The 17,720-nt window shown below is 37.7% G+C and overlaps 1 protein-coding gene and 1 pseudogene across 1 annotated transcript; one reads left to right on the plus strand and one right to left on the minus strand.

Annotated features, from left to right (window-relative positions):
- On the plus strand, positions 4,082-10,997 carry LOC109707984 (26S proteasome non-ATPase regulatory subunit 4 homolog). Its single transcript, XM_020229541.1, has 10 exons — positions 4,082-4,223; positions 4,340-4,453; positions 4,555-4,660; positions 6,517-6,631; positions 6,716-6,925; positions 7,641-7,929; positions 8,798-8,924; positions 9,483-9,583; positions 9,687-9,755; positions 10,594-10,997. The coding sequence occupies exons 1-10, from the start codon at positions 4,212-4,214 to the stop codon at positions 10,636-10,638; spliced, it is 1,188 nt and encodes a 395-aa protein (XP_020085130.1). The 5' UTR covers positions 4,082-4,211; the 3' UTR covers positions 10,639-10,997.
- On the minus strand, positions 12,616-17,041 carry LOC109707060 (annotated as a pseudogene).

Raw genomic sequence — 17,720 nt, forward strand, 5'->3', positions numbered from 1 at the left:
GCTTCCCCGCCACTGTGATTTTGGGTACCAAGGGGGTTGCTTAGAACTCGACTGTCCCACGGAACCACTAGCCGCCCGTTTCTTGGACTTCTCTCTATCCTTGTCCTTCTCGAATGCATCGCGCTCCTCTCGCGCAATAGCATTGCCGCGCTCCACCCACAATGCGCGATCCAACACATCCTCATAGGTCTTCAAGTGGAACGCATGTATAACTTTGAAAATATCGGGTGGCAACCCGCGCTCGAAAACTTCCGCTCAGTCCCGGTCACCGTGTACCAAGCCTGGAACACAATTCACCATGTGCGAGAACTCCTTTTCATACTCCTGCATCGACCGGTTTCCTTGCCTTAATTTGGGAAAGTCTTCCTTGATCTTTCGTTTGTCACTTTCGGGGAAATACTCCATTAGCAGTAACTCCCGAAAATGCCTCCCAAGTCATGGATGCAAGCTCCAACGACTGGCTTTTCTTCACCCGAGTCCACCACAACCGATCCGACCCCTCAAAACAGTGAGCCGCTAGGTGAACTTTATCCCTTTCAAGGGTGTAAATGTCCTCGAACAACGCCTCCATAGCAGTCAACCACGCCTCCATCATCCACGAATCCTTATCATCACCGTTGAAAGTCGGAGGATTGAACCGCTTAAAGGCCGTCAACACTGCCAACGACCGCTCCTGCTCGGCCTCAAGTGCATCGGGAATAGGAGCCAAAGAGCCTGAAGCCGTTGGAGGAATAGCCGTCACCGGTGCCGCTGCCACCGCAGGTGCAGGCGGGTCCTGAGGTACAGGTGTAGCCGCCGCCGCCTGTCGAGCCACCAACTCGTGGAGCCTCCCGATCTGCTCTCCCTGCTGCTGCATAGCCCTGGCCAAAGCCACTACTTGGGCTCGCAACTCACGCACTTCATCTGACCCAGATTGCTCGGGCACCTCACTAGGCAATGTCGTAGCGGATCTCGTAGAACGTCGAGGTAGTGCCATCACGTTCTGAAACGTAGCACACACATTAGTACTCGACACACGTGACACTACTCGTTCTAATTAACTACACAATCAAGCGAAAGCAATCAAGTGTACTCATTTTCTACCCTTGGCATTATGTAGTCGGCCGGCCCACATAATCCCTCAAGAAGAAAACCAATAAGCACTTGAATCCATCTCTAACTCCTTTTAGAGAAGTACTAACCACAACCCAATCAATTAACTTCTGCATAACCAAGTCCACGTTAAACATTTCCTAAGTCCCTAAGGTCTCCAATCCTAAGGTCCTAAGTCCATCCTAGACCTTTTACTTTCACCACGCTCTGATACCATTATATCTGTCACGCTCCAGGACCGCCTATTTTGTCGGTTCAGGCATGTCAACAGACGCCGAATGGACATCACCTCCCCTGTCCGCCCAAGACTCCAACACATGTACAATCAAAGCAATTCAACATAGAGTGAATACAATCATACACGGCTTGCTCGAGGGCAAGCAACAACAACAAGTAGTGAAAGCTCTAAGCTACTACATACAACATACAACCAGACACATGTCATTTGATTAACTTTTAACCAAATGCAAGTAAGCTAAAGATATTACATTCATTCTCTTTGCATACATCATTTACATTAGTCATCCAAAACATAAAGACTTACAACTTTATACATCATTTCTTTTCAACATACAAAAGTTGAATATACATAGGGAATAACTATAAACTCCGGTGACCACTAGTTATGGCGCTAAACCCTTACCCCGATCCTCCGCCGCCCCACTCGTGCTCGGATCTGTAGGGTTAGTGGTGTGAGAACTACAACGAAGTTCCTAGTTGGTTCGGCCGCCGACCTCGCCGATTTGCCCACTAGGTCTATTCAGGCATATGTATTTCAAGAAAAGAAAAATAGCAAACCAACTAATGCTACTACTAATACAATGCCTGCAAGAAAGCTAATCAACAATAGATAAATCATATGTATGATAAATATGCATGCATGTTTTTCCACATTCACTTTGACTTTTACCCAATCATACCGGTTAACACTTGTTAACCCGAAACTCACAACCAAAAATCCCTATCATTCAGGAGGACTTTACCACGCCCGAGGGACCATCTTCTGGGGGGACTTTACCTCGCCCAGTGGTGACCAACTCCGGAGCGCACCGCTCGAGAGAAGCTACCTCCCTCAAGCCAAGACTCAAGTGAGTATCGATCCAATCCCCAATTTGATGACGTATAGTCACATTTGCTAGTTTGCCACAAGCCACAATAGGTTTCTTTTACTTTGTCTTACAATCTCACACTTGGCCTCACTTGCCATAATGCCACTAAAGGTTATACCTTGTCTAGCATATCACAATCTTGATGCCAATCTCGTCACTAATGTCAATGTCACCTTTATTTACTATTATCATAGTCCATATCTCACATTCACACAAGTATAGGGTTCCAACATACATGTCTCATATGGTTCTATATCAATTACTATGTTCATCTACGTTAGAAGCATACAATTGAATCCCAACCAATAACCACATGTCAACTACCCTATTATGCATGAATGGCACTATTCATATGCTCAATAAAAATGCAACATAGATATAGAAGGGAATTTAGATATTCCGGATAGCACCTCCTACCTTGTAGGTATGCTAAGAAGTCACGATCCAGATTTTGTAATTTTTGGAAGCCTACGCCACGTGCTGCGGCAAAACGAAGCCGAAACAGGCTTTTTCGCCAATATCTCTGTGTACGCTCGTCGGATTGCCGAACCGAGCTTACCAACGCGTTCGTTTACCTAGCAATTAGAGTAATAAGAGATCAATCCTTAACTTTGACCTCATAATCACAAAATCCTAACATTAATCCCATATACAAAGTCATCTTTTCCAATCAAGTCCCTAGACTTGAAGAAACATGGGGAAAATTCACCATACAACTCCTAGAACTCATGCTAGAAGGAATTAAACCAAAACCTAGCTTAGAGCCATGGAAACTCACTTTAGAGTTCAAGCTTTTTCTCCAAAAGCCTTGCTCAAGCTAGCCTCCACTACTAGGAAGCTTTTACTCCAAGCTAAACTCCTCCAAAGCTTCTCTTTTGCCCAAGCTCTAGAGAGAAGGAGAGAGAGGAGAGGGTTTTAGAGAGAGGCTCCCTAAATGTGGTTGGGTTGAGAGAAATGAGAGCTCTCTCATCCCCTCTCATAACTATACACACCCACCATGCCACTTTTGCACAATAGCCCCTCAAACTCCACCTTTTCACAACAGCTCGAACTGGGCAATTTTCGCTTACGGGGTTCGGACTCTGTGGAGGGTCCAAACCCCGAGAGCCCAAATTCTGGTACTTAGCCAATTTTTCACAGTTTTGCTCTCTTGGGTCCAAACACCTTATACAATGGATCAAAAACACTTAGAACCCATTGTGGACCATTCCTACTCGTCCGACACTGCGCTCCGCTCATTTCGACAGAACTCGGCACGACTCATAGGGATGCGATACGTTACAGGTAGGATCGGCGGTGGGGAACTTGGGTTGGGGCAGAGAGAGAGAGTGTGTGAGGAAGTAGGCTCGGGGAGGAGCGAGTATATACAAAACGAACACAGTGAATCATTCACCGCTTTTAGATACTAGAAATGGTTTACTGTGTCTAAACACGGTGAATCGTGTACCGTTCTAGACGCGGTTAATGATTCATCGTATTTTATTATTTTTTTACCTTAAAAGAATACCGTGAAACATCTACCGTGTTAAAATATGATAAATGGTTTACCATATTCAATTTAATTTAGAACACCGGCAATGCTCACATGGTGCTCGCGTGGTGGGGATAGAGTCAATCTTACAAATATAAATTTTGTTAGGCTATTTGTGAAAATTTTTTGAGAGAACTAAATGCAAAAATATCTATTAAAAAATATACATTTTGAGTTTTTAGCTAAGATTAGTTTTTAATTTGTTTAACTCTACATTAAACCGTAATTTTTCAATTAAAGTTTTTTTAAAAAAATTAAATTATTTTAAACCAAAATGAAGCTCCGTCGGTGTCTCCAAGTTGGTTTGCTCCAAGTTGGTTTGCTTCTGAAGCAATCAAAAATAAAGAAAAGAAAATAAAAAAAGAACAAAAAAAAAAAAAGCACAGAAAGCAAGGTATACAACAAACCCCTCGCCCCACTCTCACCGCCCCGCGATCTCCTTCGACTCTTCCCGACTCCCTCTCTCTTCGTCGCTAACCATGGTTCTCGAGGTCGTCCTCCTTCGAAACCCTAATTTCGATCCCCTCTCTTTCCCCTTTTCCCCTCTCCTACCTCCGATTCTTGGGCTTTTCTCACACAAATCTCTCTCTCTCTTAATCTCTTGCAGGCCACCATGATCTGCATCGACAACTCGGAGTGGATGCGGAACGGGGACTACTCCCCCTCCCGGTTCCAGGCCCAAGCTGAGGCCGTTAACCTCATCTGCGGAGCCAAAACGCAGGTAAATTTGTCCTTTGACACGATTCAGTTGGGGAGCGCGTCGATCCTAGGGTTAGGGTTTCTGATTATGAATGGTTGAGTCTGATTATGGTTGTGGTACAGTCGAATCCGGAGAACACGGTTGGGGTGCTGACGATGGCGGGGAAGGGGGTTAGGGTTTTGGTCACGCCTACCAGCGATCTTGGGAAGATCCTCGCTTGCATGCATGGTAGGATTGTTATTGCTCTGTAAAAAAATTAAAAAAATTTATAACTTTGATGTTTCGTCGTTTGTTAGCAGTAATCTTTACATACCATCCAGTGCCTCGATTTATGTGAGTATTGCGGGACCTTGATATCTTATTGATTATAAAAGATCAAGTAGACCTCCTTTAAAGTATTGTAATTTTTTTGTTTTGATATTTGGTTAATCTGGGAGGAGACAGGGAAAGCATAAAGGTGAAGCAGTGTAGACTGCAATTGGTTAGGTGTATAGCCTATAACATACTTCTCAGGGTTGTTATAATGATCAAACTTTACTAGAAGTTGAAGGATTTGGAGAGATGGTGGTTTCCTGCCTCATACTATCTAACAGAAATACCTTGCTCTAAACTCTAGAAACTGCCGAGCGAAGGCGCCACTTTGAACTTTTTAAAGGACATATTTGTTACTTACAACTGTGTAAGCATATGAAATTCAGGTCGGAGAGATTGACTTACTACTAAGGGTTTGTTCGTTTTTCTGGTTCATAGCATTTCAAGAATTTCTCTACATTTTATATTTGGAATGACAAGATTGTCACCATGCTACTTGGGCTAGAAGGGTGCAAGGGACTTTCGGATTCTTGCTAATGAAGTGATTATTCCTATTGGGAATGGGAGTGACAAAGCCCCCTTACCCATGGTAATGTAATATGCCTACTAGTTGGGAAGCTAGGATATTTCCATCACCTCTCCTTAACCTCCTACCCAGCCTAAATTGCACGTTGACAATGTCACCATATTTAATAGGAAATTCAGAGAATTACTGGAGTATTAAATTGGCGAAACAAACAACCTCTAAGTGTGAGAAGTTTGGCTTAACGACATGGCGAATTGAAAATCCTGTTCTATAAGATCTACAGCTCATATTCATAGATCAATAGAGGTCAAAATTGAGAATAAAGTGTTTAATTATCTACTGCAGAAAAAAAAATGAAATGATGTGAAATGAAATTATTACAATCAAAATAGAAGAGAAGTCAATGCCAAAGGCCTATTGGGGCGTACAAATGCACTATCCAAAAGTCTGTAATTTCCCTCCGCAACTTTGAATCCTGAGATACTAATATAAGCCTGAGGCACTAATCCTGAGCTTCTCTGCTGTAAATTGTAGTTTACTTTCAATTGGCGATAATTGAATACACATCTATGTGCTATTCAATGTTTTAAAACCTGGGTCGAACCAACAGGTTTGACCCTGATCCAGTTAATAAAGCAGTTTGGTTGAACCCTTTAAACCGGATATGCCAAAAACCTGCTTTGAGCCATTTGAACCGGCAATTCAACCGGTGAACCAATGAACTGGTCTGGTTCTAAACAAATTGGCTTGGTTTTCTTGAATTTTCGTTTTTCTTCATTACTGTGATTTTTAATTTTATTTATGATTGACTTTTGCTAATTTTATTTTATTTTTTTTGTAATGAAAAGTGAAATTTGAATACTTGTGTCTACTTAATTTGGTCTAAAAAGCAGTATTTTATAGTTATGATACTAATAACATATATATGTTTCTATATGATAAAATTAAAAAAATAAATGTTTATGACGTCATACTGACATCATTCATATTGATTGAATCAGAGATTCTTGTCCAGTAACATTTTCGGGTCGTTGTTCAACCCGATTTTTAAAACATTGGTGTTATTCATAGCGTACACAATTAAGCAATTTATACTTAGTTATGTCCTTTATTAAATCTACAATACCCTGTAAGTAATGTATTATAATCTGAGCTCTTATTTCAAACTTTTTAACCATTATTATTAGTAGACATGTTTTAGGTACCAATTATCTACAGCATACTCTTACCTATATTTTTACTTTAGGACTGGAAGTTGGCGGCGAGGCAAACTTGCCTGCTGGAATTCAGATAGCTCAGTTGGCTCTTAAACACCGCCAAAATAAGAAGCAACAACAAAGAATAATAGTTTTTGTTGGAAGGTATGTAATTTGTCGTTGTTAATTTTTTTACCTGTATTGTTCTTGGAGTTTGTTAAACTTTTTTGCCATCTTTTTGATGTACAGTCCAGTTAAGTACGACAAGAAAACATTGGAGGCAATTGGTAGAAAGTTGAAGAAGAACAGCGTCTCTCTTGACATTGTCGATTTTGGAGAATCGGATGAGGGGAAACCTGAGAAACTGGATGCCCTTGTTTCTGCTGTAAACAGCAGTGATAGCAGCCACATAGTTCATGCTCCTCCTGGTCCTAATGCTCTCTCTGATGTTCTTATAAGGCAAGTATTCATGTTTTTCTCTAATTACCACGTTAGTTTGACTTCTGGAGTAGACTCCAAAGAGCTGAAGCTTTTAGTACAAGATGCTTGACCAACAAAACAATGCTGGAATTCCTAAGTGGCAGGAGGTTGAAATGAGATTCTGGGCTCTAGGGGCCCTGTTTGGCCTGTAGTATGATATAATATTGTTTGATGGTATGTTTTTTACTACTTCTAATAACAGAAGCACTATTATTAATATCGCTGCAAGTCTGCAACATTTCTCTGCAGATAATATTGTTCGATGATTTGCTTTTTTAGTAGCTCTATTAAGAGAAGCACTATATTAACATATACACACAACTTCTCTCTGTAGTAGAGAAGCTTCGAAATAAAAATTCTTCTCTGGGGCTTAGGGTCTCAGTCGAGCTCCCTGCTGCAGTAGGAGCTCCAGAATTTTCAGTTTGCTAAATGCTCTACTCGAGATAACTGCAGTGAAAGGCAGAAGCACAAGCAGGCCAAACAGGCATTAAAAGGAGAAGCTCTAATTTGAAGCTTCCATCTCTTCTGCAAGGGCGATTGTAAAGCAAATGGTGTTGGTGCTTCTTTTAGTAGCTCAGCTGAAATAGCACTCTTATATAAGCTCTTTTTTTCTTTTTTCCTTTGGCCAATGAAGCCCTAAATCTGTTTTATTGCATAGGCCCACAAATGATCTGATATGTTTGTTGTTTCACAGCACACCAATTTTCACAGGAGATGGAGATGGGGGAAGTGGTTTTGCTGCTGCAGCTGCTGCAGCCGCAGCAGGTGGGTTTGAGTTTGGTGTAGACCCCAATGTGGATCCAGAGTTGGCCCTTGCACTTAGGGTTTCGATGGAAGAGGAGAGAGCGAGACAAGAAGCTGCCGCAAAAAAAGCTGCTGAAGAAGCCACTAAACAAGAAGCATCGAGTTCTCGTGATGCTACTATGACTGAAGTAGAAAGAAGTTCTGCTCTTCCTGCTGATGATAAGAGACACCAGCTAACGGTATTTTCAATTCGTAGTCCCTCGTAATTAGATTTTGTATCTTCTGTACTAATATACAAAGTTGTTTTTGATTGAAATGAAGAGGGTTAACTGTAATACTTCATATTTGGTCTAAAAATTATACAAAATATATATTTCTGCAAATGTATTCCTCTTCAACTAATGTCTATGTCAAAGGTTGTCAAGGTTCTGAACTATATTGAAGTCAAATATCATTGTAAATAGTTCTTTCCCAGTGACATTTGTTGTCCATTTCCTATGTTCTCTTTTATATTTCCATATGTTTTTTTTTTTGTAACATATTTAAGCATTTAGCTTCTTTTTTTTTTTTATTTGTTGGATCAGGCATTATTTGTTTTTCTAAGCTGCCTGTTGACCTTACCTGATAAGTGTCTAATCCTCAGGTTTCTTTGTTGTGCAAGTAGACAAATGACTTCTATGAAAGTTTGCATAATCTGTAACTATTTCTTAAGCTATTGGCTTTTACTAATAGATATTTGAATAATTAAGGTAATGTCCGCAATGCTAGATTTGTCTTTTGAAGTCTTCTCTTTAAGATGGTCTTATGTGCTAACAACTGTTGTGCATGATGCATGTGTGGACGATCTTGGTCTTGGTACGACTATATATATATATATATAGTTATATACATATTTTGAACTTGTCTTTGGGAAATGCATATACTTTTCAGAAGGCTTTATTTCTATTATGTTTGCTATTCTAATGGATTGCACAACCGTGATTATTTCATGATGAATCACAATAGACAGTATAGTTCTCACTTTGTACTAGTATTGACATTGGCTTTCATAGCTATCGGACAAAGTAATCATGCTAAAATTTTGTGATGTACTTAATATTCTTACAGGATGATGAGGCTGCATTGCTAGAGCAGGCTCTTGCAATGTCAATGGATGATGTTAAGTCTGGGAGTGGAGCTATATCAGACACTGCTATGTCAGATCCTTCTGTAGATGACCAAGACTTGGCGTTAGGTTAGTAGTTCTCCACTTAGCTACTATTTAGCTCAAGAATATCAGGTCTGTACATCTTCATTCAACTACGAGAAATAGGGTTCATATATAATTTGTCTTTTAGAAAGGCTTGGTGATAATATTGTGTTTCATAAGTACACAGCTCCACCTGTCATTCCTATTGTAGTGAAGGTGATAATAGCTTGTTATTGTATCTTTTTAATCAGATAAGCATGTACCTGCAAAACTCATCTACTTTTGTATACATTCCTGCCAAAATTAAATTCTTAATACACCCTTCACAATTGTAGGTCATTACATACATGCCCTTGTACTTACAAAAATACTCTTTGAAAAACTTGTTTGTAATATCAAAACAACTTTGCTGCATGAAATGGACCATAAAAGACCTTATCTTTAAAGATTTTATATACAGTCGGTGCATCTCCTTCTATCGGTCCTGTCCTCCATGAAACTGATTTTTTTTTTTTTTGTAATAAAAAAAACATTCAAATCTTATCTGCTTTTATGCTATGAGTGGCTTTGCTGATTTATCAATTTTACACCTTGTGGATGCAGCTCTTCAAATGTCTGTTCAGGACAGTGCAAAAGATTCTTCTGAGTCCGAAATGCGGAAAGTGGTCGAGGATCAGGCCTTTGTTTCATCTATCCTAACTTCGGTATGATTTTTTCCCTTGAAGTTTGTGATTTACTACAATTAGCAACTTTTTGATGCCTCAACTATCGGGGAAAAAAAATCTTTTTTTTTCATGTCTCCTGCAGCTTCCAGGTGTTGATCCTAATGACCCTTCTGTAAAAGATTTATTAGCATCTTTGCAAGGCCAATCAGAGGTATTTTCATGATTAAATATATTTTTCCAGAGATTATACTTATTTCTTATAGTCACAAGAAACTCAAATGGTACTGTCATGTGGTATGAGCTTTATTTTGGACCTCTTTCCACGTGATGTCATTATCCTACCTAACCACATGTTAGAAGAAATCTTAAGTCTTGAATAATTGTATCTAGGAAGGTTGATCCAGTTGTATGTGTGTTGTATTAATCTCTTGTGCTTCTTTTGTTTGATCTAACATCATTATTGGTCAACCACCACTAATTAGCCTATTGTTACCAAGATTGCCATGTTTAAGAGGTTGGGGGTTCGATCTCTTGACTAGGTATTTAAAAAATGGTGCTTCATCACTTGGCTTCTTGGATTATAAAATAGGATAGGTTAGGGGTTTCATGGGGCCTAGGGGCCTGAAGGCATGAGTAAAAGAAAATGAGGAATGGCTTATATTTAAGCAAAAAATAGTCTTAGTACCGGATGTATCTTATCAAACGAATCCTCCAAAGTTCTCAAATTGAATTTTTGGTGAGATGTATATCATCAAGCATTTATTAGTTTAGAAGCATAAATTGTTGCTCGAGTATGGCCCATTTTGATATCTGGTCGTGCTACTTTTTAAATTTTGTTTGCCAAGTTGAACTCTAATCATTTGCTTGTAAAATTGAAAACCATAAATTATTTATCAGCGAGTGGTTGCTACTTTCAGTTGTCAATCAGGTTGTACCATCAAACCTAAATTTGTTCGTAGTGGTGTGTTTTCTGTATATTTTGTGTTTGCAAAGCTCTAGTCTCTTTCTTATTTGACAAATTTTAACTCGTGCTGATTTTTCAACCTCAGAAAAAGGAAGAAGAAAAAAAGCCGGAAAATGAGGATGACAAGTAAATGATAACTTACGAAGACTGCTCATCTCTGCTTGTTCTGTGTTGAGGTTCAGTGCGTGCTGAAGGAGAAAGTGAAGGTTGCCTTCTATCAAAGCTTTTAGGAACTGATGATGTGCTAAGCTATTTGATGTTTTGCCGTAATCTGAAGTAATGGAAAAACTATTGGACCTTTATTATTTTGTCAACATTGTTGGTTAGCCATTGGATGTTGGTTAGCCAGATCCACTGGCGCTCTGTTTTTTTATTTTTATTTTTATTTTAAGTGATATGACAGAGTTTTACTGTGCAATCTTATTTGTAAGTTCTGAATAGCATGTAAGTCTTTAAAACATTCTGTTGTAAGAAAAGTTTCTTTCTTTACACTGGTGATTTCAGCTAGGAGTAGTCAAGACAAATCACATTTCACACATGAAGTTGAAGAGGCATTATAGTAATTTTAAGTAGGAAAAGATGTTATTTGTCTGATCTTTCCTGACCTCTAATGTGTCAAAAATGTGATAAGCCAATTAATATTCTTGTCGGAATCACCGGTGCAAAGAAGATACTGCCCTCTTTTAGATGTTTAGCCCTTACATTGCCCTCTGTATCGAATGCATAGAGCAATGCGGCATGAACATCATCCTGGATGATGTAAATCGTACAACACCATCATCCTGTAACCATCTTTTTGAGTACAAAGACTAGATGCCATTCTCACTTCTGCTTTTCTAGGTTCAATATGCCCAAACGCTAATCAAAATCCTCAATTTCCATGTTGTAAGATTTACATCACTTTGAATGATGTATGTAGAACATATTTCTGGAATGGATAGTGTAAGCCGGTATTTCTAGGATACTAGCTGTGGGCAGCTTGAAAACAACTTCTGTTTGATCAGAATTGTCTACAAAAACACAAACAATTGTCAAAATCCCACTTAACAGCTCAGCTCCCTCTATGTAACAGCAGTAAGTTTCAAATTAAAATGGGAAAAATGACAACAATTCCAACTAAGACCTTTGTTCTCATATGTCAGGCAGCGTATTTGTGGGCGCCGCCGTGTTATTCCCCTCTCGCTTTTATGTCTCATGTATTTTATGTGTTACGAATCTATGCCATTAAATAATGCCTCCTGCACTAGTCCTTAGTTGCAACCACTGTATAGAACAAAGTCAGTAGAATCAAAAGATTCTGCTCATGTAGGTCTTACATGAAAATTGCTCTGGGTCACATCGGATGACTGGTCGACTCGTAACGGACATTCTTTTTGTTTTTTTTAATTGATTCCATCAGCGGTAGATTAGTAGTTGCTGCATTCGTTTCTGTTCATAATTTATGGAGATAACTTCATTGTGTGCCATACTAAATTAAGCTCTCTCAAATGGTTATATTTTTACAAAGAAAACTGTTCTGAAACCACTGCCATAGAAAGTCTATTTCTCAAGATTCTATCATTCCCATCTGAATTGTAATCCAAAATTGTGAATCCATACTAACTACTTTCAATCAGCATAATAAAAATTGTCCGTGTTAATACAAGGAAAAAATATACAAAGATCCACTAAACTTCTACATTTCTGCAGATAGACACTTAACCTTTTAGTTTTGACTATTAGATCCTTCAAACTTTATCAAATAGTTTAAGAGACCTCTCTTCTCAATCGCAGTTACTAACCAAACAACATTTTTGATTGCATGTCTTGAGCATAGTCCCGTAAGAGTTCGAAATGTAAATAAACCTATTTTTTCTTTCCGTCTTGATAATTAAATATGAGAAGTGAAAAACTGTGAGCCTCACTTTGATTTTTATTGCTTATTTTATATGTTAGAATAGAAGAAATAAATTTCTCCTTCTTTTGAAGCTTTATTATAAGATTATACGCAAGACATACGACCGAAACAGCTATTTAGTTAGTTACTCAGATTGAAGGGAGAGGCCCATTGAACTATTTGGTAAAGTTTAGGAGATTTGATTGCCAAACTTAAAAGTCTAAAGCTCTGTTTACAAAAGAACTGAAGTTCGCAGGAACTTTGCACATTTTTTTTCCCTTTTTCTCTTCTTGTCTTTACATATCTAACTCGCTTGGGAGAAAAAACAACAATGTTTATACCACAAATCAGAGCATATAAGAGCTCCCAAATGTTCATATTTTGGAACTGGATCTCTCAATTGAGCTGACAATTTATGTTATACATAAAATAAAAAAAAAAGGTTCTACAACTGATGTGGGGTCACAAACTACACTTTTATCTCTTTTATAAGATTGCTACTCCTTTGAGCTTAGCACCAGCAATCCCAAAGCACCAATCAACAAATACTGCAATGAAGGGAAAAACAAAAAGAAAGAAATAAAGAAAACCCTCAAAATTAAAGGGTTCAGCAAAAATGAATCATATTGTAATTTGAATTTTAAGCATCCACAAATGTTAGTGTTAGCATGATGTGATCTAAAGTAATGAAGGTCCGAATGTGCAGACCTTGGCTGAACTATAATGCATGTTGAAATAGGTCCAGGAGCTTAAAACTTCCAAGTTTACTACCTAAGCTGAACTATAGCACATTTCTTTTACATTAGTACTACAGGGTTCGGTAATGAAATCGAAATTTTTAAACTCCAAATACTTATTTTTGAAAATACAATTAAGGTTAGATCATAAAATCACATATTTTGAAGTTCAAATACCTGTTTCACACAATTTGTTAAAGTTCAAGTAAGATATGTACAATTTTAGTGCCGAAAATTTCTCCCTTCATAGCATTACCTAATAGCATATATTTTCATTAATATCAAGATAACGGTCAACATACCTTAATAATTGGTTTCTCAGTCATGATAATGGTAACCAGCCAACATGCGGTAAATATCTGCATCAACCCAAATCATGGAACAAAGGAAATGCAGAAAAAGCAAAAGCAGTAAGTGGATAAGTAAAAGCTATAACAATAAACCAAACAACCCCTTCGTTTCTTACCCTACAGCTCGTCCGATTATATGATGCCTCTCAAGCCAAAATTGACCTTGAGGGTACAAAGATATGTCATCTACGGGATTATTATCTCCTGAGGATTCAATCAAATGGCGGTTAGCTAACAAAAAGACAAATGGAGGTAAAAGATTTAAAGTTATTCAAAAATGAAAAGATAGTTAATTTACAAAGTATTTTGTTCGTCTCTACATATCAAGGATTATTTCCTCTGCCTCCCTTAAATGTACAGCAAAATGGGAAAGGCTATTTGGTTCCAATGTGGTTGCGTTTTGTCATTTTGAGTAGATCCCAATCTATTCTATGCTGATCCTAGTTTGGATTTAGGTCACAGGCTTAAAATGCTCCTCAGGTATTTAACAAATTAATGCATGCATAGGCCAATGCCGTAATAATCTTCTTTTTGAAAAAAAGAAGAAAACAAATTGGGTATGCAAGGCAACAATCATTTTACTTACTTTGTTGAAGGCACAAGAACAATAAAGGAATTGGAGCATTTTGAATCTTCTTAACTACTTATATGCATTTCAGAGCTATCATCAAGCACAGAACTAAGATTTTTTTTGTTGCAAGTAATCCATGTTGTAAACCTCCTATGGGATTTAACTTCGTACCTAACACGTAAATGTATTCTTCTGTGAACTGACTATATTCGCTTGCTATATATGGTGGGAAGATAAGAGTGATAACCGGATTTTGAACATAGTAAGAAACTCAACTTTATATTAATTGTGTCGATTACTACTTTTAGCACTTTGCACTCCCCAATTTAAAAACAGCTAAAATAAATGACTCAAAACATCAAAACCTTTTGTTAGAATATATACATCCCTTGTATCTTTCCGTTCATGGACCTGCATACGAAATTGAAACTCATTAGGAAACCAAAAGAAAGTCATTATTAAGTCCAATTATATAGGAAATAGGTGATTCTTTAATTTCTTATCAAAACCAACAAGCTTGGGAGTCCGCCCAACGGTGCAAGAAGAGCATCCAGTGACAGGAGCAGGTTTTTTTCATCATGGTAAGAACTATCATATAACCAATACATGCAACATTCGTAAATCCAATTGAACAAGAATGGTGGAATTGTCCTCTTTGAAGTAGAAAAGCAAATCTGTATTATCATATTTAAACATCAAAATGGCTCAAAGGCAAAGGCTAGGCTATTTACAAATTGATGACAATGGATAAAGCAACAACTACACTCAATCAGTATTTGGACTAAATTATGGCCAAACTCATGAAAATAGAAATCAAGAATATGGTTCATAGGAAATGAATGCACCGAAATCGAAAGATCAATGGAATAGGTAAAACCAAAAAAGAAAAGCCTCACCTTGATAACACGATGGACAATAGGAATATCACGTCCCTGCAGTAAATACAATTGTTTAATACATAGTAGACAACAGTTCAAATAATACATAAAAGCAGTGAAAGAAACTTAAGCTCAATATAGTTGAGCAGACAATTGTTTGTCATTAACAGCTTAAGCTGTCAGAAAATAATGTTTTTATAATCTATCTTGCATTTGTGCTTGAGACTTTTGATTGTCCCAGGACATGGACTTGGATAAAATGGTAGGAAATCAGATGAGATTGGGAGCTTGCCGGAATTCAAACTCAGGATCTTCTCTGATACTATGTGAAAATATTGTTTTTCTAAAAGCTTAAGCTACCAATTAATTTATACTCAGGTATAAACTGCAGGCAAATGCAACCAAGCAATATACATTTGCTAAAGCAAAATAAGAGGAAATGTTTTTATTGGTTTTGTTCGGTCCATTGGAAATATTCCAAAGCATTGATCAGGGGACCATTTCTTGTTTGCTAAAGTAAAAGATTGACGATATTGATTTTGTATTTCGCAATCTTCCTAAGACAAACTGAAAAGTGTCAAAAGTTAGTTTAAACTTTGTCTTCTTGGTTTATACAATGTGTGCGGAGGGAAAATCCCCTAGGATTTGTGTGGTTTGTATGCAAGATGATGAATCAAAAGAAATTAGAATTGTAGAATAAACGCTTACATCGACATTGTATACTACAATCTCACCAGCACGAATCGGATCTTTATTCATGTGAAGGAATAGAATATCACCCTACAGCAAAAAGGAGAAAAACTTGATTGATATAGTTGGGATCATAATTGGCATCAAATCAGTGACTACAAATCCATACACTCAAATTCCCACACATTTTCCAGCAAACCAAATTCACAATTTAACCAAGTTTTGTATAAGAGAAATCAACTAGCAGTGTAAGTTATCACGAGTTCAACACAACAAATAAGTCCAAAGCAAATCCTTGTGCATGATAAACTACCAAATCCATGCCTCTCTCAATCATTATGATGGCCTTTGATTAACAAGGAGAGCGAGAGCTCGGCAATTCACTACTTGACTACATTGTTTAAGCAATCTACACAATAACATCAAGGTGGAATTCTACAACTGGTATATATTAGAGCAAATTCCAATAAATAGTATTAGAGCAAATATTGCTTCCAATAGAAAAAAAAAAAAAAAAAACTCACCCTCTTAAATCCGGGCTCCATACTCCCAGTAAGAACCACCACTACCGGCGACTCGCTCCCGGCAAAACACATCAAACCCTTCCATATCATCAATGCCGAAGTAACAACCACTCCTAGATCACAAATCAAATAAGCGAGAAAATTTCGAGGTTGCCACTAAATTTAATAATTTGCTAAAATTATCTGAATGATTTCTTATAAAATCGATCTTTTTGATAATATGATACGAGAGCCGGTCCTAAGCTCCAAATTCCAAGATAGTTTAGTCTGTTTATACTGTTGTCCCTGTTGCTACCTCTGATATAAGTGCACGCGACATGGTCCACCTGATGAACTTTAGGAATTAGTATTAAATCGATCTTTTGGGTAACAACTGAGAATCAAATTGCTCCTCCGTGCTAAGATATCAAGAAATAAAAGACGTAAAATATGAGACTTAGGTTTCAACAGCTTAAGCTTTCAGAGATAAATGATTATTATTTTACTTGAAGTCAGAGCCAGAGGTTTCAAGTTCCTAAGTCACCGGTCTCTCAGTCTTATTATTTAATTTCCTGTCATATCAAAAAGTCTCGAGTTCCGACGAGACGAGCTTTTCAAAGAGACAACGGTTCTTTCAAAATTGATACAAAAATTCTCCCAAAAAGGAAAAAAAAATGGGGGAAATTAAGAAGGAAGAGGGATTTGAACGAACCGAGGGTGATGAGATGGGAGAAGAAGCGCTTCATCTCAAGAGCTCTCAACAAGTGTTGAACCCCAAGTATGCAATCCATAGTGTGATCACTTATTTGTAGTATCTTTTTTTCTCTCTTCTCTCCCATTTTCTCTCTCTATCTCTGTTTCTAAAACATACGCCCTCTTTCTCGCTCTCCTCTCTCTCTCTCTCTCTCTCTCTTCAAGGTTTGATATCAGGACTTTTTTATTGGTTTGCTGGGATTGGCCGAGACCGGTGCGCGGAAAAACGCGGGGGCCAGGGCGGTGTTCTGTGACGTGGTTGCGAGGTTTCAGACCGTCGGATTGACATCAGACGGCTACGGTTATTCTTGCTGACTTATCGCGAGTCAACGGCTATTCGTTGACCATGGCCCTTCTCACTAGGGGTGGAAACGAGCCGAGCTCGAGCGAGCTTACCTCGGCTCAAATTCAGCTTGAAATTAATTTTAAGCTTAAATTTAAGCTCAAGCTTGGATTAAAATTAATTTGAGCTGAGCTCGAGTGAGCCTAATCGAGTCGAGCGAGCTCAAGCCCTAAACGAGCCGCTTGAAATTCTCAACATCATATGATTAATAGTTTAATTTGTATAGAACATTATCTATAATTTGATACAAAAATATATCTAATAGCTCAAAGTACAAAATAATTATATAAAATATAGTATTATAATATGAAAAAAATAATTTATGAGTTGAATATCTAATCTTTTCAGTCTCACATGTCTTTTTTTCCGCCTTCAATCTCTATATTATTCATTTTTATTTATACAGTCAAAAATAAATAAATTATATAGATAAATATTTGATTAAACTATCCAATTATATATAACAAAAATTAAAATTTTATATGAATAATAATTTTTTACTTTAAAAATA

This window comes from Ananas comosus, linkage group 3, assembly GCF_001540865.1.
Source record: "Ananas comosus cultivar F153 linkage group 3, ASM154086v1, whole genome shotgun sequence".
Lineage (NCBI taxonomy): Eukaryota > Viridiplantae > Streptophyta > Magnoliopsida > Poales > Bromeliaceae > Ananas > Ananas comosus.

What these genes read in the sequence shown, in the direction of transcription:
- LOC109707984 (XM_020229541.1), top strand. An exon ending in TCTGCGGAGCCAAAACGCAG is followed by an intron (nt 4,454 to 4,554) that starts GTAAATTTGTCC and finishes GTTGTGGTACAG; the next exon opens with TCGAATCCGGAGAACACGGT. An exon ending in ATAAGAGACACCAGCTAACG is followed by an intron (nt 7,930 to 8,797) that starts GTATTTTCAATT and finishes ATATTCTTACAG; the next exon opens with GATGATGAGGCTGCATTGCT.